This window comes from Telmatherina bonti, assembly GCF_933228915.1.
Source record: "Telmatherina bonti genome assembly, chromosome: 14".
Lineage (NCBI taxonomy): Eukaryota > Metazoa > Chordata > Actinopteri > Atheriniformes > Telmatherinidae > Telmatherina > Telmatherina bonti.
Genome location: NC_136612.1, coordinates 34,868,260 through 34,888,847, shown reverse-complemented (window position 1 = coordinate 34,888,847; position 20,588 = coordinate 34,868,260). Strand labels below are relative to the sequence as shown.

Below are 20,588 nucleotides of genomic sequence, written 5' to 3'. Positions count from 1 at the left end.
CTGTTTCTTTACATGTATAGTAACGTCCCTCATAGAGACCTGCATACCTTTATCTTTTCCGTGTTCCTCCTCTTCTTTTTTCCTTCTCTTTCTGAACTGGGCACCCGATGGTTTCTTTGGTCCATTATACCTTTTGACCATTAAAGCAATCCATTTAATCCATTAAACCTTTGACTGGACTTAACATCCCCTTTCCATCCTTCAAACACCCAGACTTAAGATTGACGTCACATGACGATGTCAACAAATTCATACTGATGCAGATTTGTGTTTTCTTTTTTCTTTAAACATTTTCACGCAACCCGATAAATGTAGCATTATACACATGTGATCATTTTATGAATGAAATGTAATTTATAAGGAAGCATTAGTGTGTGGGGGGGTAGTAAGAGTTCGGTCTATCCCCCGCCCCCCTCCTCACTTTTGCTGAGTGAGACGAACCTGCTCACAACCTCTGCAGATACGAGTTGATCCCCTTCCCAAATAAAGCAAATAAGAAATAACCTGAGGGATCCTGCAGCTCAGATGTTTTTATCCTCAGTGATCCTCTCACGTTTGGAGTACTGTCTGACAAGTTGGTCCTTTACCGGGGCAACAACACTAAAGACAGCCGAGTCACTTTACCATCATGCCCTGAAAATATTGGATAAAAAACGTTAACATATCACACTTGTAATATTTTACATAAGTATGATCTGCTGAGCTTCAGTCACCTGCTTGACTTTAAACGAGCATGTCTAGTGTACAAAACATTACACGACCTGGCCCCTCCCCCATTGAAGACATGTATTAAACGCTCTAATACTCCACCTGCAGCCAGGGTAACGAGAGCTGCAGCGAGAGGAGACTGTGTCGGTCCTTATAGGAAAACCACCTTCAGCCAGACAGTCTTGTCTGTCACAGGTGGGAAGCTATGGAACAGCCGACCACACATAATCAGAGAGTGCCCCACATATACGTCTTTTAAAATGGAGCTAAAAGACTGGTTGTTATCTAACCAGTCCTGTACACATTTTAAAACTACTAGTTGAATCACAATTAACATATCTAATCAATCATAGGCTAGGACCCACAGCAAGCACATAACATTTGTAGTAATTATTAGTATAGCCTCTTAGACATAATAGCCAGGGCAATGCATAAATAAATATCACCAGCTGTAATTATTACTAACATAGCTTCTATTACATAGAGAATACTGGTGATTATAAACTCACTTACTTTTATTCTTTGACTAATACTAATTTAGTCCACTAGTATGTAACAGATAGTTATTATAACTTATTCACCTGTATACTTTGATTATTACTATTACAGCCCGTTTGTATGAAATAGATAATAAGCTGAATGCATTCTTGGCCGGCAGAAAATCAGGATGCATGCATTTTGTATTTCACCCTGAAACACTGCTAATTGAATGTTATTTATATTGACTGCACTCTGTTGTGGTTGTACTCAGGCACGTCTGTTGGGGGGATTAACTAATGTAATGGATGCAATGACTTTTATAATAGTGATTGATTAATAATGGAATATTATGCTTTTACAATGTTTTATTTTGTAATTTTAGGGAACATCTGTTAGGAGACAACAGATGGAAATTAGCCTTTGGTTATAATCTGGTTTGTTTACGTCTGCAAACTGTACATGATGTTCATTAACCGGTATGGTCTCTTTTAAATAAAAATAAATTGAATTGAATTCCGGTCTCCCCCCTGCTGTCTCTCTCCTGGCTTTTCTTCTGACACACACACACACCCTGTACAGGCCTACATGACTCTCAGCAGCAAGTTGACGTGTTAGTAGAGCATCCAGCGCCCAGTGTGTTGTAAGAGGGGGGGGGGGCTAGTAGGATCCAAAGAGCGGACACAGTCAAAGTTCCAGAGAAGGGTTTATTGGGTTTCCTCGGATCTTTGAATTCCCCAGCAGGGATCTGGAAGACTGGCAGACTGGTAAACAGCAGGAGGTAGGCAGGCAAACTGGCAGACAGGCAGGTAGCGTCAACAGACTGGCAGGCTTCATCTCTGGCAGGAGGAAGACTAGACAAGCACGGGCCGAGAGCTGTTTACCACAGGGCAATCAACAATCTGGCTCTGTGTGTGTGTGTGTGTGTGTGTGTGTGTGTGTGTGTGTGTGTGGGTGAGTGAGAGGGGTGAAAGGGCCTTGGTACCCGGGGAGCGTGGCCGGTGCACTGGGGCGCGGCCTGGCTGCCATTCGGTGGCGGTCTGGGTGTCCTAGTTCTCCATTGGTGTGGGCTGCACCTTCTGCCTGCGGGGGTGGTGGGGGGGGTTGCCTTCGGGCTCCTGGGGCCCTGGGGCCCGCACTCTGTCTGCCCTGGGTGGCCGGTGCTTTGCCGGTCCGGGCCTGCTGGGGCCTGTTCCCCCTGACTGTGGGGGGCTCTGCTGGGGCCCCCCCTCTGCCGCCTCCTGGGGGGATGCATGGCTGGCTCTGGAGCGGGGTGGTTGGGATCTGTGATTGGGGACGGCCGCCAGCTGCTCGAGCCTCGGGGTTCTCCGGGCCTTCCTCTTGCCTGCGTGTGGGCGGGGCCACATTAGCATGATCAGTCTTCTCTGAACACGTTCCACTCTGTATGTTCTGCATGTGACACAGTCACTGAGTCGTCTGCAGGTTCATTTACTAACAACGGCTGGTTTTCTTCCTGTGTGTCTAATTTAGCTTGTGAGCTCTGGGTTTTCCTGATAGTTGATGGCTTTGTCCTCCTGCAGGGGGAACATGACTCCAGTGTGTATAGGTGTATGGATGTGTGTATATATAAGTGTGTGCTTATATACATGCAAATGTATGTAGGTTGTTCTCTTTTTCAATCTTTTTCTCTCTACAAGGTGTTTTTCTGTTTTCTCTTCTTTCGATTCTCTTTCTGTCCCTCTTCTGTCCTCTCCAGTCCAGTCCAGCACTACAAACTTTGTAATACAAACAATTATGTTAAATAAATAGAAAAATAAAATTAAAATCCAGAATATCAAGGGGAGCGTTATATCTCTGATGCTTCCCTTGGCAAAGTAAATTTGCCCAGAAGAATAGAGCATCCAGAAAATCCATTTTGCCTGCTTAAATGCTGGACAAGACAAAAAGAAAAGAAAGAAAAACAATCTGGCTCTGGATAGCAGGCTGAGCGGGTCTTAAATATGTAGTTGCAGATTGCTGGGATGTGGATCAGGTGTGCTCCAGTTACCAGCTGCTCACCACGCCCACCAGGGAACAGGAATCACCACACAGCGCTTATTAACTTGATGTGGAAATGCGCGGTATTGTCTGGAAAACTGCAGATTTTTTTTTTTAAGGGCGCCACCAAATCGGTTGCGCCCTGGGCGGTCGCCCACATTGCCCATAGGAAAGACCGTCCCTGCCTTGCTGTGCCCCCCCTGTGATAAACCTGAGCCCCCCCAGTCTGGGAACCACTGCTTTAACCCACTGCTGGGGTTACCCGCACACCCCTCATCGGTCTGAAAAGGTTTCTATGAAAATAAAAAACATGGCCTTATGACCGAGCAGTAAATCATTTCATGGCTGTCTCTGCCTGGACAAAGTCAAAGTAAAGGACAGTTTTGTATTGTTTATATTTTATATCAACATATAACCATGCATGTGGACCATTTATTTTGCCTCCACCTGATGACTTTGGGGCCCCCCTCAACTCTTGGGGCCCTACGCGCAGTGCGTGATGCGCGTGGTGGGAGCGGCGGCGCTGCTGGCAGGAAAGAGAACTGGGCGACTTTGGCGACGTTTTTAAGAAATAAAATCCTGTTTTTGTGATGTTTCTGATGTGTGGAATAAAATTCAGCTCCGAGTGAAATAAAACAGCCAGATTTCTCCCACTGAGAAGGTTTCCAACGTGTGAGTTTGTGTAAAATGATCGCCAGAATGAAAACATTGCTTTTGTCCTGGTTAAGCTGAAGGAGATTCTCTGCCAGCTGGGACTTCATATGTGAAATACAGTTTAAAAGAAAGATTTCTTTTACAGGATCTCATGTTTAAAAGTGCCATCTTAAGTGTTTTGCCGGCGTTCTGCTGCAGGTTTGTTGACTTGGAGGTAGAGACAGGGACGATGCGTGTTGGCTGTGGGAGGCTGTGTGATCTGTTTGTTGAACCTGTTGCTGATATGAACTGGAATGTGCTCTATGTGGGAGACTGGTGGAACTGGGGAGATGGTTTCTGCTTATGTTGCTGTAGTGGCGTCTGAGGTTTTTAAGGTTCACAGAGCGAACGTGGTGGAACCTGGTTTTCTTATGTGGAGTGACGATGACACCACTGAGGAAGAATCCGGTCTGACTGGATCTTTCCAGAACAAACAGCCAGACTACGTTGCTATTGGCTGAAGCTTCAAGCTGCAGATCAGTGCAGATATGTGAACGTTCCTCACAGCACAGAACACAGGAAATAAGGCGAAACGCAGCAAAACACGGGAAGTCCATGTTAAAACACACATCCTGCAATCAGACTTTGAAGTGGCTTCCAGGTGAATTTCAGCACTTCTCTGAATTTCTACAGCGTCACTTCAGATTTTATCAGGAGAAAATGAAAGATCAGGAAAAGTCTGAAGATGTGTCTCATTTCCTGATGCTTTATTGAAGATGATAGAAAACATTTCTACATTTAACAGCCACATTTCCCAGCTTATCGGGGGATCCCGAGGCGTTGCAGCTCTCTCTGACAGGGACTCTGCCAGACCTTCCCAGCAGACCCTCACAACAGGTTTGGGCCTGCCAGACCTGACGGCTTCCTCCACCATCTGAGCCAACTCACCAGCAGGTGGGGGTCAGTTGAAGCTCCGCCCCCTCTTCACCCGAGTCTCCGGGACATGCGGCCGCAAGTCTGACGATACGACTGCAAAGTGGATCATCAACCTGCAGCTGAGAGTGTCCTGCTGCCCAGTGCACATATGGACACTCGTATGCTTCAGGCAAGTTTGTTACGTCACATTTCATGTACAAGACAAGTCAAAGTGCTTCATATAAAGCATGAAAGCCCCTAACAACAGCCCCAACCCCCCCAGATCACACTGCCTGCAGCCTTCAGGGGTCTGACCCCCCAGCAGCAGGTCAGCTGCTTAGTTCCAGGTTGCTCAGGTTCAGTCTTTCATCCTCACGTCTAAGTTAAAGCAGCAGGAATGAAGTGAACTGTCAACCACTTCCTGACAAACAGGAAGCTGCACAACGCTGCTGACGTGACTGGCAGTTGCCATGGTTACCTGATGCTTTTCATTCAGAATGAAGAATTCAGAATGAAATCATCAGGAATGACAGTTTTCTCCTTTGTGTTTCCATGGAAACACGTTGAATCCCCTTTATTCAGTTCAGCTGAAGATCTGGGGGTTGGGAAGGGTTCTGATTGGACAGGAGGCCACGTGACGTCAAACTTTCCACAGGAGTGAACGTTCAGGTAGAACAGGTAAGGCAGAAGGAAAGAGGAGAACTATGTGTGCATCAGTCAGTATCTGCAGCAGACAGAATGAAGTGGTCCATCTGTCAGAGCTCTGCACAGCCGCTCAGCAAACTCTCCAATCTTTGAGGAAAAGCAGGACTGAGTCCGTCAGCGTCTGCTGTGAGTCTTTCTCCTTTTCAGCTGCTTTTGTTGCCTTAACAGGAAATAAATGATCAGAATGACAGAAACTTTATTGGTCCCAGTTAAGAAAGGAGGAAACGGTGGAGGAAACAACATGACAGAATATGAAGCAGGAAAATAAACTGGATTGGGTTTCTTATTGTTTATTGGAACTTCCTTCAGTTAAATGAAGACGAGACGGAAATAATAGTTTCTGGATTAAAAGTCGGCTTCAAACGGCAACGTTAAAAACCAGAAACCAGACCACAGATCCTGGACTCTGACCTGGACTCTGACCTGGACTCTGACCTGGTCTCTGACCTGGTCTCTGACCTGGACTCTGACCTGGTCTCTGACCTGGACTCTGACCTGGACTCTGACCTGGACTCTGACCTGGACTCTGACATGGACTCTGACCTGGACTCTGACCTGGACTCTGACCTGGACTCAGACCTGGTCTCTGACCTGGACTCTGACCTGGTCTCTGACCTGGACTCTGACCTGGACTCAGACCTGGACTCAGACCTGGTCTCTGACCTGGTCTCTGACCTGAAACTCTGACCTGGTCTCTGACCTGGACTCAGACCTGGACTCTGACCTGGACTCTGACCTGGTCTCAGACCTGGACTCTGACCTGGACTCTGACCTGGACTCAGACCTGGTCTCTGACCTGAAACTCTGACCTCGTCTCAGACCTGGTCTCTGACCTGAAACTCTGACCTGGTCTCTGACCTGGACTCTGACCTGGACTCTGACCTGGACTCTGACCTGGTCTCTGACCTGGTCTCTGACCTGGACTCTGACCTGGACTCTGACCTGGACTCTGACCTGGACTCAGACCAGAACCAGGCTGATACTTGTCCTGTTTAAATGTGAGTCCTGGGATCAAACTGGTTTCCAGTTGATGTGTAATGGATGGAGAATGCGGCTGTGGGGAGCAGCGTGAACTCTGAGCTTAGTTTTAGTTTTACAGTAACAGGAGTCGGACAGGTTTTTCAGGATTATTAAGTTCCACACTGAAACTTTTCTCCTTGATCATAATCCATCTTTCTGATATTTTACATTTAGTTTATGACAGGAAAGTAAATACTTGAACAGTTTGTCAACTAAATCCAGCTGAAAATGTCACCTGAATCTCAGGGAAATGATTCCAGACATTTTATTTCCAACATTTAATGAACAGTCAGTGTTGTGTCTGAAACATGATCAATATTTAAGCTCAATGATGAGAACATGTTTAATTGCCCCCATTTTTTTCATCTCTGCATTTCTTCATGTATGATGTTGTATTTTGTCCTTGTAATCAACACTTGTATAGAAATAACATGTCTGTGTGAGAGAACTGAAGTAGATTGGAAGAAGAAAGCTCCACTGGTCAATGTGAGTGTTTTTAAACATCCAGGCTGGGTTTCATTTAGCCGACGTTGGCTGCTGCCTTTGTCTTGTTGTGTTTGGATAGTTGATCTCTGTTTGCTGTCTGCTACATCATGGACTTGGGATTGTTCTGCATTTCTTGGCCAGATCACTCTTAAAAAAGATTTTTCTCATCTAACTGAGACTTTTATCTGCTGAAATAAAGGAGAAATGAATCAATCTGACTCTGAGCCAATCAGAGGAGGAGATGATGGAGAGGAGGGCTTCAGCTGAATGATGTGTGTTTCCTCTGCAGGTGGAGGTAGAAAGTGTGTGTGAGCCAATGTGTGTTTCCTCTGCAGGTGGAGGTAGAAAGTGTGTGTGAGCCAATGTGTGTTTCCTCTGCAGGTGGAGGTAGAAAGTGTGTGTGAGCCGATGTGAATCCAGCATCATGGATCAGGACAGAGAGGAGGGAGTCCCTCCCTCTAAAACCACTCAGAGGTCAGATATCCATCTCTAACTCTCCATGACTCTTCTCAGAAATCACAAAAACTCACATCAGCAAACATCTGGATTCACAGGAACCAGCCTGGACCTGGACCTAAAGCCAGACCTGCACCTGGACCTGAGCCCAGCTGTGTGTCCATGAAGAGCGACCGGTCGATGGAGAAACCTATTTATTTCAGCTCAGACCAGCAGTGAGTATCAGAGTCCAGTGGAGGTTCTGGATCAGGTTCCAGATGAAAACCAGTTTCTGTTGAATCATTTCTGGACGTCTGAGACGAATCTGCAGCATCATGTTTGTCATGTGATGGATCTGATTTGTCCTCCAGAGTCTTCATCAAACTAAATGTTCAATTTCAGGATTCAGCTGTGAAACCATGAAACCATCTTTATTCACAGGAATCAACCTGGACCAGGACCAGAACCTAGACCTGGATCAGGACCTGGATCAGCACCCAGCTGTTTGTCCTTTAAGAGCAACAGGTCGAAGGATCCTCCTCTTGCGTTTAAATCGGATCCAGAGAGGTGAGCTGTGTGTAAATGTTGCATCAGTTTGGTTTTATTCCAGCTTGTGTTTCACATCAATAATACCAGAGTATTATTCCGGATATACGGATCTATATATTAGTCCGGATATCTTCAGTATTTCCAGGTGAAATATCCAGATAAAGCTCTTATAATAAGCAGTTTTATGGGATGTTTCCTGTGAGCTGAGAATAAGCAGGAAGACTCTGTCTCAGTGCAGGAAACAGCATCTCCAGAATTCAGCTTTCTCATCTGTGGAACGTAGAAGCAAACGTCAGTTTTTCCTCCTCACATTCTGGACCTTTCCACAAGTTCTGCACATTCCCTGAAGCTCACTTACTAAGTGACCTGCAGTCACAACAAAGCAAACTTTTACTTGGTGAAAAACTCCAACATCAAACACATTTCTACTGGGAGCTGCCCAGTCTAACCAGTCTCATCCAAGCACATCCTGGCTGTGGCTGCCTTGCTCCAGGGCACCTCAGCACAGAGAGCACATCTCTCTGATACTGATTCCATCTTCCAGACCTGTAGTGTGCAGAAACAAAGCAAAACTAGAGCGTAGGGGTCTGGACCAAGAAGGCCACCGTATCTCTACAGGACTGCTTTGAGAGCACAGACTGGGAGGTTTTCTCTCAAGGATCTGGCTTGGAGGAGCACACCTCTGCTGCTTTGGATGACATCAGCTTTTCCACAGTGGAGCTACTGCCCACTAAAACAGTCCAGATCTTCCCAAAGCAGAAAGCTGCTTTAATGAGAGTGGGAGCTTCATGATGAAGGTGAGAGAGGCTGCTTGTAGGCCAGGAGATATGCTGACCTTTATGACCTCCCAGAAGAGCCTGGCAAAGAGTGTCAGAGAGGCAAAAGGCAGGTACAGGCAGCGGACTGAGGGGGACTTTGGAAACAAGGACCCCCGGGGCATGTGGAAGGGCATCAAACCCTTCATGACTGGAAGGACAACACCAACCTGGCCAGGTATGAGAGGGACCTTCCTGACACACTTCATGCTTTGGATGTTCTGATAAACAGCATTATGGGATGGAAATGGTGGGAGCTTCCACTCCAAACAGGACAAACAGTCATTTGTCCTTCAGAAGCATCAGGTGAGATCCACACTAAGGATTAACATCAATAAAGCAACTGGACCAGATGGACTTTCAGGCTGTGTGCTGAAAACCTGTGCTGACCAGCTAGCGGGGGTCTTTACCTCCATCTTTAACCTCTCCCTGCAACAAGCTGCACTTCCCTCCTGCTTCATATCCACCACCATTATTCCTGTGTCTAAACAGCCCTCCATCACATGCCTTCATGATGATTGTCCTGTTGGCCTCATCCTGCTCATTATGAAACGCTTTGAGAGGCTCATACTGGCTCACATCAACAGCAGCATCCCTGCAGACCTGGACAGTCCTCAGTTTGCATACAGAGCAAACAGATCTACAGAGGATGCATCTCCATCACACTCCACACAGCCCAGAAGCACCTGGACCAGCAGACAGCTACATCAGGATGCTCTTTGTGGATTCCAGCTCCGCCTCCAAGACTGTAATCTCCCATAAACTGCTCCAGAAACTCATCAGCCTTGGTCTCCTCACCTCACTCTGCATATGGATCATGGACTTCCTCACCAACAGGCCACAGGGGTGTGTTCTGGGTCTGGCCCTCTTCATCCAGGACTTGAAGCCCTCCATCCATTCCTCCAACACCATAGTAAAGTCTGCAGATGATAGCACAGTGGTTGGAGGCATCAGCAACAACGATGAGACCTCCTACAGCAGGAGGTCCAGCACCTGGTCGAGTGGTGTGCAGACAACAATCTGGCTCTCAACACGACCAGAACCAAAGAGCTTCTTGTGGATTTTAGAAGGACCAGTAGGACCATTCAGCACCCACTGTTCATCAAGGGAGAGGAGCTGGAAAGACCTGAATCTGTTCAGTTTCTTGGGAGCCACATAAGCAAAGACCTAACATGGTGGATTAACAGCTCCCATCTGGTGCAGAGAGCTCAGCAAAGACTCTTCTTCCTGAGGAAGCTGAAGCAAGCCGGTCTAGCAGCTCATCTCCTCACCAACAACAGAAAGCATCCTTTGTCAGGGCTGTACTGTGTGCTATGCAAGCTGCACGCCACAAAACAGATCTGTCCCGTGTGGTGAAGGCAGCACAGAGGATCATAGGAGCTGCACTCTGACCACAGAGGACGGCATGGTCCATCTTCAGAGACAAGACCCACCCTGCACACACTCACTTTGTTCCCCTTCCATCAAGGAAAAGATTTAGACATTTAAAACCCACAACCTCCAGATTGGCAAACAGCTTTTCCCCACAGAGCTGTTTCCTCCATCAAGCCTCTCCCCCCTCACTCCCCCACTCTCCCTCTTCATCCTCACTGAACTGCCAACATCATACTTGATCTGCTCCGTCTTCCTCTGGCCCACCTCAGCTTTTATTCCTCTCTTTTATTCTGATTTTCATTCTTCTATTGCTGTGTTTTACATTTAATGTCCATTTCATTCAATATGCATGTTGCTGTTTTTATTGCCGAGTGCCAACAAAATGCTGTTGCCATGGTGACGTTGATGCAATGACAATAAAGGTCCTGATGTCCTTACAGAGTGGAGCAGCAGAGCTCAGAGCTTCCCAGTGGTCAGTCTGCCCAGCAGCATCAGACACAGCTGGACTCCATATTTCTGGTGTGTACATGTACAACAACTACTTCTCCATCTCTTCTGTTCACACTCATCTCCACGCTGCACTTTGTAGACCAGTGGATTGTCAGCGTGTCCAACATGGATCTGATGTTTGGCTCCATGCTTTCAGTCTGACTGTGTCCTTCATGTGGTTTTCTCTTCCAGCTGCTGGAGGACAACATCATCACTTTTGTGAAGAAGGAGCTGAAGAAGATCCAGAAGCTTCTGAGTCCAGATTACCCAGAATGCTCAGTGTTGGAGGGTGAGGATGAAGAGCAGAGGAAGAGCAGCAGAGAGGCATTAGTGAAGATCACAGTGGACTTCCTGAGGAGAATGAAGCAGGAGGAGCTGGCTGAGCGTCTGCAGAGCAGTAAGAGGATTTCTCTAAAGATTGAAGCTGCTGATAAATGAAACATTTACTGACGTCTCAACACGTGGAACATCACATGTTCACATCCTCCTTCTTCAGAGGCTTGAAATCTTTACTGACTCGTCTGATTTCTGCTTTTCATTCAGAACTTCTGGCTTCAGTTTGTGGCCGGAAACTAAAATCTTCTCTGAAGAAGAAGTTCCAGTGTGTGTTTGAGGGGATCGCTAAAGCAGGAAAGCAAACCCTTCTGAATGAGATCTACACAGAGCTCTACATCACAGAGGGAGGGGCTGCAGAGGTCAATGATGAACATGAGGTCAGACAGATTGAAGCAGCATCCAGGAAAGCAGACAGACCAGAAACAACCATCAGACTAGAAGACATCTTTAAACCCCCACCTGGAAGAGATGAACCAATCAGAACAGTGATGACAAAGGGAGTGGCTGGCATCGGGAAAACTGTCTTAACACAGAAGTTCACTCTGGACTGGGCTGAAGACAAAGCCAACCAGGACATCCAGTTGACATTTCCACTGACTTTCAGAGAGCTGAATGTGCTGAAAGAGAGAAAGTTCAGCTTGGTGGGACTTGTTCATCACTTCTTTACTGAAACTAAAGAAGCAGGAATCTGCAGCTTTGAAGACTTCCAGGTCGTCTTCATCTTTGACGGTCTGGATGAGTGTCGACTTCCTCTGGACTTCCACAACAATGAGATCCTGACTGATGTTACAGAGTCCACCTCAGTGGATGTGCTGCTGACTAACCTCATCAGGGGGAAACTGCTTCCATCTGCTCGCCTCTGGATAACCACACGACCTGCAGCAGCCAATCAGATCCCTCCTGACTGTGTTGGCATGGCGACAGAGGTCAGAGGGTTCACTGACCCACAGAAGGAGGAGTACTTCAGGAAGAGGTTCAGAGATGAGGAGCAGGCCAGCAGGATCATCTCCCACATGAAGACATCACGAAGCCTCCACATCATGTGCCACATCCCGGTCTTCTGCTGGATCCTTGCTACAGTTCTGGAGGATGAGCTGAAAACCAGAGAGGGAGGAGAGCTGCCCAAGACCCTGACTGAGATGTACACCCGCTTCCTGCTGGTTCAGACCAAAGTCAAGAAGGTCAAGTATGATGGAGGAGCTGAGACAGATCCAGTCTGGAGTCCAGAGAGCAGGAAGATGATTGAGTCTCTGGGAAAACTGGCTTTTGATCAGCTGCAGAAAGGAAACCTGATCTTCTATGAAGAAGACCTGAAAGAGTGTGGCATCGATATCACAGAAGCCTCGGTGTACTCAGGAGTGTTCACACAGATCTTTAAAGAGGAGAAAGGACTGTACCAGCAGGAAGAGAAGGTGTTCAGCTTCATCCATCTGAGTCTTCAGGAGTTTCTGGCTGCTCTTCATGTCCGTCGGACCTTCATCAAGTCTGGAGTCAATCTGTTCAGACAGAAGAGGTTTAAATTATTCAGAGATGATGTAAAAGATCTCCATCAGAGTGCTGTAGACGAGGCCTTACAGAGTCCAAATGGACACCTGGACTTGTTCCTCCGCTTCCTCCTGGGTCTTTCACTGGAGACCAATCAGAGACTCCTACGAGGCCTGATGACACAGACAGGAAGGAGCTCACAGACCAATCAGGAAACAGTTCAGTACATCAAGAAGAAGCTCAGTGAGAATGTGTCTGCAGAGAGAAGCATCAATCTGTTCCACTGTCTGAATGAACTGAATGATGGTTCTCTAGTGGAGGAGGTCCAACAGTCCCTGAGATCAGGACGTCTCTCCACAGATAAACTGTCTCCTGCTCAGTGGTCAGCTCTGATCTTCATCTTACTGTCATCAGAAGAAGATCTGGATGTGTTTGACCTGCAGAAATACTCTCCTTCAGAGGAGGTTCTTCTGAGGCTGCTGCCAGTGGTCAAAGCCTCCAACAAAGCTCTGTAAGTACATATATAGCAGGATGTGGAGAAACATACTGATGCTGCTTTTAATGGACATCATGGAACACATTACTGCTGGTCTATTTCCTCTCCAGACTGAGCAGCTGTTCCCTCTCAGATGGAGGATGTTCAGCTCTGTCCTCAGTTCTCAGCTCCCAGTCCTCCAGACTGAAGGAACTGGACCTGGACCTGAACATCCAGGACTCAGGAATGAAGAAGCTGTGTGATGGTCTGCAGAGTCCACATTGTAACCTGGAACGTCTCAGGTCAGTTTCTCTGCTGCTCTCATGGTTTTCTCTGTGATGCAACAATCTGGAACATTTTCTAAACTACTTTGAAATATTGTGAATGAAATATGTGCAGAGTAACACATCATGCAACATGAAAGAAACATTTGTTTTATTTAGGACTTAAAGGAATAAATGAGCCTTTAGTTAAATAAAGATGTTCTACTTTATCTTCAGCTTTGGGTGAACCATGGCTCTGGTCCTGCTGCTTTATCACCTTGTTTCCATCCAGTGTTGCAGTCAGATAGTAAACAGAATGACCTCCAATGGTTTAGTCCAGGTTATTTTCCTTTTCCCTGATGGAAAACATGATGGAGTAAAGGAAAGGTGGTGGGATAAATTCAGAGGGAACCAAGAAAATATTCCAGCGTTGCATCGAGAATCCGACCACAATGACCCTCATCTGTGATTTTAGTCTGAAGCTCTTTAACGCAGATAAAAACCCATCAAATAAAACAGAAGAAAGTAGCGAAACAACATAAAGTATCATTTCAATAGAATATAGCAGAGAAGAATGTTTTAGTTACATGAAAACTGAAAATACTGAACATGGAAACAGGTGAGATCATATCTATCTGTATATAATTATAACTTTAGACGTGTGGTTGTTGTGAAACCAGCTGTACCTTTATACACTTTATCATTCCATGGTAAACTGAAGATGTATTATTGATTATTGATCAAATGAAAAATGTTTGCTGATTGTGAGATATTTGTAGCTGATTGGAGAAATTTGCACAATTTCGACAAAAAACTTGACTCAGTCCAATAAAACCTTCTGGATAAAGTAAAAACAGTGAAACTTTTCACAGCTCCTCATTAGAAGTTCAGCAGATATTCTGCCTTTACAGAACTTTTTTCTTTTTTAAAGGAATGTATCTTAGTTGTTCCTTAACATTAAATGTGGCAGAAATTTAACACAAATATTTTGTTCAATTCCTTCTCTTCAGACTGAGCAGCTGTTCCCTCTCAGAGAGAAGCTGTGAAGATCTGTCCTCAGTTCTCAGCTCCCAGTCCTACAGACTGAAGGAACTGGACCTGGACCTGAACATCAAGGACTTGGAAATGAAGCAGCTGTCTGTTGGTCTGCAGAGTCCACATTGTAACCTGGAAACTCTCAGGTTGGTTTTACTTCTTCAGCTTCATAAAGTCTTTGTGATCCAATAATGTGAAACATTTCTGGACTATTTAGAAATAAACAGAATGGAATTTCTCCAGATGAACACATTAGCATGAAAAAGGTTCTTGTTATGTCAGTTCATTCAGCCTTACCTGATTTAGCTCATGTAGCTACTAACCGACTGGAAGATGGACAGAACAAGTCCAACATATCAACACTTATTCATTTAAAGGAAATACTACACAAAGCCCAAAATGTTGGCTGGTCTCTGGAATAAACCTAAAGCAATATTAGTCTTATATATGAAGAAAAGAATAGATGAGTGTTTGGCTTCATGTTCCTGTTTTTTCCTCCCAGAAGAAATTTTCATCATTTTTCTTTGTTGCATGAGTCTCTCAGCTCATCATCAGCATTTAATGTGGCATCATTTTAAGACAAATCTTCTTCATTTTCAGACTGAGCAGCTGTGTCCTCTCAGGTGAAGGGGTTGAGGTTCTGTCTTCAGTTCTCAGATCCCAGTCCTCCAGGCAGACAAGGCTCAACGTCCACGTTTCAAGGTTCCTTTCACACTCATTTGCATGTAAACATGAAACTAAATGTGTTCTCAGGACCAGCAGTGTAGAAAATCCTAAAATAACATCTACAATAGTTTAGTCCAGTGTTTGTCAGTCCTGGTCCTCCAGTACCACTGCCCTGCATGTCTTAGACGTGTTCCTACTCCAACACACCTGATTCAGATTCCTCAACTTCCTCATCAAGTTCTTTGCAGCCTGTAAATGAGCCGTTCATTTCATTCAGGTGTGTTAAAGTAGGGCTGCCTCTAAAACATGCAGGGCAGTGGAACTGGAGGAGCAGGACTGGAAACACTGGTTTAGATTTACACTGGTTCCCATCCATGTGACCCCACTCCACATCACCATGACAACCGTGTAACACCAACCATCCACCCAGTGATGATTCCCCGTCTAAACTACATTTATGGCTCCTACAAATACCATCCTAGTGGGAGAATTTGGGCTTATTTGCAGACAAAAGTCTTCAGATCATTACTTGGTCAGTCTTCTCTATATATGACTCAGTTGCTTCAGCCTCAACATGCTGCCAAAGTCAGACCTCATCTGATCTTTTAATGCTCCCTTATACTTATTCCAGGACTTGACAAGACCTGTCTTTCCAGGCAGAAGCCCCCACTATAAGTCCCTGGAAGTACAGGCAGACACAAGTAGCTCTCTTGCTGCTGGTTTATTTGAAGACGTCTCCACAAATTATCCTGTAAAAACTGAAGGAAAATATTAAAAGAAAAAGATGCAGAGCCTGTCAGTCTTACAATAATATCACACACAGCTTGTAAAAAAGCTTTTACCAAGTAAAATCCAGACAAAAACCAAACTTAAAGATGGAATTGTTTACTTGGTGCAGAACAAGAACACAAACATCCAGTTATGGAAAGAAAAGAAGTATTTTAACAGTATGACTGTTGCAGCCACACTGTGGAAGGCTTTACCATTATTTCTACATAGTTTGGTCTCCATGGAAACTGAGACTCTGAAGCAGCAAAAGTCTTATTGTCATGTCTTTTGGCCAAAGACAGGAGTAATTTCATATTGTTAATGATGTACATAAAAAAGGTAAAAACAAGAGTTCATAGTTAATAAATATGAAGAGTAAGTTCAATGATAAAAGGATAAAATATGTTAAGATTAAAAACTAATCAGCGTGAGACATCTGTAAGGCAGTAATCTTTGTGATATGGAACGTGCAGTTACCTGAGCGAGTGAGCGTTCTTACATAGAATAGTTCTTTGACGTATCTCGCCTCGGACAACACAAGTGAAGAAGCAGCTCATGAACACTAAATGTGTCCTTACACGCTTGTGTCTTGGAAAAACTTTAGTCTTTGTGAGTATTGTTGTGTTGAGAGAACACTGACATATGCGTTGGTATTATTGTCGTTGTTTAAAATGTGTTGGTAATGTGATACTCAATGTGATATGCATGTTATGCTTAAGCTAGGCCAACCAACTTCAACTGTGGCATTAGGATGTGTGTATTAGCTGGTAATTAGTTTGTTCTTTTCTGTATGTTTCAGTTATAAAAATGGAAATGCAAATATAATAGTTCATAAAGATCTTTAGTGATAACAAGAAAAGCAAGCCTTGTGTGGAGAACTTTATATTTGCTGCTTTGTTCGCTGCCTGTCTAGCTTCACATAGTCACGTGTTGTGAGGACAGCACACTGATGTCAGTTTGTTTTGGTTCATATTCACCTCCTATGTCTGTTTCTTTAGTTTTTTCTTTAATTTTAATTAGAAATGATGAAAAGTTTATAAATCAGTTAAACAGATTTAAAACAAAACAGTGAAACACTTAAGATCCTAAACAGTAAAACCACAATGAAACTCTGCAGAGTTCAACCTGATTTTCTCTACAGGTGATCTTTGAGGAGACGTTCAACATGAGTCCTGATCTTGTCATCTTCTTCTCACATGTCTTATTTGCATTTTTCTCTGAAACTTTCTCTCCAGGCTGAGTGTGTGTGGTCTCTCAGAGAGAAGCTGTGAAGATCTGTCCTCAGTTCTCAGCTCCCAGTCCTCCAGACTGAAGGAACTGGACCTGAACATCAAGGACTCAGGAATGAAGAAGCTGTGTGATGGTCTGCAGAGTCCACATTGTAACCTGGAACGTCTCAGGTCAGTTTCTCTGCTGCTCTCATGTTTTTCTCTGTGATGCAACAATCTGGAACATTTTCTGAACTACTTTGAAATATTGTGATGAAATATGTCCAGAGTAACACATCATGCAACATGAAAGAAACATTTGTTTTATTTAGGACTTACAGCGTTGCTTCTCAAACCTTTTACAGTGTGTAATACCTGAGAAAATATCCAGGTCTCTAAGTACCATCATGACCAACCTGAACATGCAGTACTGAAGGCTTACCCTGTTAGCTATGTACACTTCACAAAGGAAGCATGTTTACTCCTAAAATGAGGATTATTTATTGATAATCGTTGCCAGCCACACAGTACAAAACGGCAGCATTATAGCAGGCACTTAAACTCATCCTAACAAGGTGTGTGTACCAGCCTTTTTTAATTTAATTAAAGGCCGTGGGAGCGTAAACGGCATGTTTTCATCCACACTTCCAACAAAAGGCTTCATTAAAATAGAAATGATTTATTTTCCATTCATCAAAAACAAAAGAAAGTGAAACTAAACTTATATAAACTAAAAGTTACCAAACAGATTCTGTTTGATTTAATTTAACAAAAGTTAATAAAAGTAATTGAAAATGGTCAAAAACCAAAACCTTCCTAACGACAAGAAACCCGACATTGTCTGCCAAATCCCTCCATAAAACAGCGACCCGCTCCCCAGACATGACAGATGTCTAACAAAGCATCCAGTCACCAGGTGAAATGTCCACATTATCCATAACTCATTCCATAATTCATTACTGGGTAACTTAACACATAATACAGTTAATAAATGAAGTTAAATAATAACTAAGTTGTTCACTTTGGGCGTCATTGGGAAATATTTCCAGAACTGCTGTCTGAGGGAGGCGAGGTGTACAGTGATGTCGTTCCTGACACACCTTGGATTAACATGTCCCTTTGGTGACATTATTTTCAGTCTTTTCTAAGGGTACCATCATTTTATCCTCATTATTATTACTTTTGTCAGATTCACATTTTTTCTGTGACCATGGTGAGTTTTTCTGTTATTGACTGAAGGGAACCAATAATGTTGTTCATGTCTGTAATTCAATACTTACTGTGTATCATAATCATATTTATTAGCTACAGTGTGAGACATCACCCAACACTCCTCCTTGTCTCCCTCTGTACCTGGATAGTACCTCATAGTACCTGACATTACATGCATAGTACCTGACAGTACCTGATAGTACAAAGATAGTTCCTGATAGTACATGGATAGTACCTGGCCATACAAAGACAGTACATGCATAGTGCCTGATAGTACCTAATAATACCTAGATAGTACCTAATAATACCTGAAAGTACCTGGAGGTACCTGATAGTACGTGCATAGTACCTTGGTAGTACATAGACAGTACCTGAGGTCCAGACCTCGCTGTCCTCAGTGGTATCTACACGGCCATGACAGCCAACCAGCTCTTTTCCCTCTTCATCATTCCAGCTCTACAGCCTCTGTAGAGATGCTAAATAAACATCAAAACATCTCTCAACCAACCAGTTTCAGTGTTCAGCTTCAATGCAGAGTGAAATAAAGAAACTAACAGTTAAAAGAAGCCAGATAAAAGTTAAAGGTACAGGAAGTGACTGCAGCAGGATGCACACAGGTTGGTCCATGTACATTTACTGTGTGGAAAACTTTCTCCATGGTTTTCCTCTTTCTCTCCAGGCTGAGTGTGTGTGGTCTCTCAGAGAGAAGCTGTGAAGATCTGTCCTCAGTTCTCAGCTCCCAGTCCTCCAGTCTGACAGAACTGGACCTGAGTAACAACAACCTGCAGGATTCAGGAGGGAAGAAGTTGTCTGGTGGACTGAAGAGTCCAAACTGCAAACTGGAAACTCTCAGGTCAGGATTCATCGCACTGAGTGTTTAAAGGAGTTTTTATTCATGACTAACATGATACCTGCAGAAGCTGTTGTTGTTATTATGTGAAGCTTTCTGTGTGCTTCTGTTACACCTGTAATGACCACAGCTTAGGAATAATGTCGCAATGCTCTTTGTGCTGTTACCATGGAAACGTAATGCGCCGTTGTCAGTGTGATGGGCGGCGCCATCATCTGCTCGACTCTCTCCGTCTCTCCCCCCTGTAGGCGAAGCATCGCCCCAACGGTGCCGTCAGGTCGGGTGGGGGGATGTCGGGTGGGGGGGTTGGGGAGCAGCTGCACTCAAACTATGAACCGTGTTTACCAAAGCAGGACTCCAAAGTTTTATTGATGTATCAGAGAACTGATTCAGACTGGGTATAAAGTGCATTCAATGTCCCCTGTAAGAGTTGAAACGGCAGAAATCTATTTCAGCATCATCAGTCGGATAAAACTAACCTGTCTCACCATGGTCTGGAACCAGCTCACGTTCACTATTAGTGGGTAAACAATCCAACGTTTGGTGAATTCTGCTTCAAAATCCGTATCCTCTCCTCCTGTTTTCTTTCTTTTCTTCTCCTGCTCCTCTCCTCCTCTTCATCTTCACGACCCTAACACCTTGTAACTTGAACTATTTTTGGTTATTGCTTTTCCTCCTCTTCCTCTTTTCTTGCTCCTCTCCTCCAGTCTTTTCATTTTTATTCCATTTAATTGATCCAGTCCACTGGATTTACTGGGAAGTTCTGTGAAAAGACCATTCCAGTAAACCAGTTTACTGGATTTACTGGGAAGTCCTGTGAAAAGACCATTCCAGTAAACCAGTCCACTGGATTTACTGGGAAGTCCTGTGAAAAGACCGTTCCAGAAAACCAGTTTACTGGATTTACTGGGAAGTCCTGTGAAAAGACCATTCCAGAAAACCAGTTTACTGGATTTACTGGGAAGTCCTGTCAAAAGACCATTCCAGTAAACCAGTTTACTGGATTTACTGGGAAGTCCTGTGAAAAGACCATTCCAGTAATCCAGTTTACTGGATTTACTGGGAAGTCCTGTGAAAAGACCATTCCAGTAAACCAGTTTACTGGATTTACTGGGAAGTCCTGTGAAAAGACCATTCCAGTAATCCAGTTTACTGGAGATGAATAATGGAGGGAAACAAAATGAAAGTAAATATCTACTATTTACTTACAAATAAACGGCTGGACTTTCCTGGTCAGACTGTTTTTAAAGCTTTCACCTGTCAGTCAAGCTCACCAAACATGACAACCTGCACATAATAAAACACTCATAATGTCAACATCATCCATCGTTCAGACGTGTAGGCTGGTGAGCTTTGCCTTGTTTGTAAGGGAGTAAGTCAGAGAGGAACCAAACCTGGGTAAATACTTGGTTTATAATAATAATAATAATAATAATGATGTTACAACTATCCAAGACTACATCCGTAGCCTACTTACCAGGAGAGTGGTGTGTCACGTAGTCGTATTGTCTGGAGTTTCTCCTGTCTTTACTTCTATGAAATGATGTGACCAGAAACAGATTTACCTGGTCACGGCTCCTAAACGTGCTCCAACCGGCAGTAAGCAGCAGGAATCCAGCAGACATGTATTGTCAGTTCTGTGTCTGGATGGAACATTGTTTTGCACTTCCTGGCCACCGTATTGTT

At 44.4% G+C, this 20,588-nt stretch overlaps 1 protein-coding gene across 1 annotated transcript in view; it reads left to right on the top strand.

Moving 5' to 3' along the window:
- LOC306765669 (uncharacterized protein) overlaps window positions 1–20,588 on the top strand; it is a gene marked incomplete at both ends in the record, with an annotated part of 49,500 nt that overhangs the window by 13,878 nt on the left and 15,034 nt on the right. Inside the window, 12 exons of the mRNA XM_079253153.1 lie at window positions 8,585–8,703; window positions 8,778–8,919; window positions 8,974–9,047; window positions 9,135–9,358; window positions 9,474–9,725; window positions 10,556–10,634; window positions 10,797–11,001; window positions 11,148–12,936; window positions 13,032–13,202; window positions 14,174–14,344; window positions 16,868–17,032; window positions 18,732–18,905. Coding sequence (XP_079109279.1) covers window positions 8,585–8,703; window positions 8,778–8,919; window positions 8,974–9,047; window positions 9,135–9,358; window positions 9,474–9,725; window positions 10,556–10,634; window positions 10,797–11,001; window positions 11,148–12,936; window positions 13,032–13,202; window positions 14,174–14,344; window positions 16,868–17,032; window positions 18,732–18,905 — 3,565 coding nt within the window. The remainder of the gene's footprint in view (window positions 1–8,584; window positions 8,704–8,777; window positions 8,920–8,973; window positions 9,048–9,134; window positions 9,359–9,473; window positions 9,726–10,555; window positions 10,635–10,796; window positions 11,002–11,147; window positions 12,937–13,031; window positions 13,203–14,173; window positions 14,345–16,867; window positions 17,033–18,731; window positions 18,906–20,588) is intronic.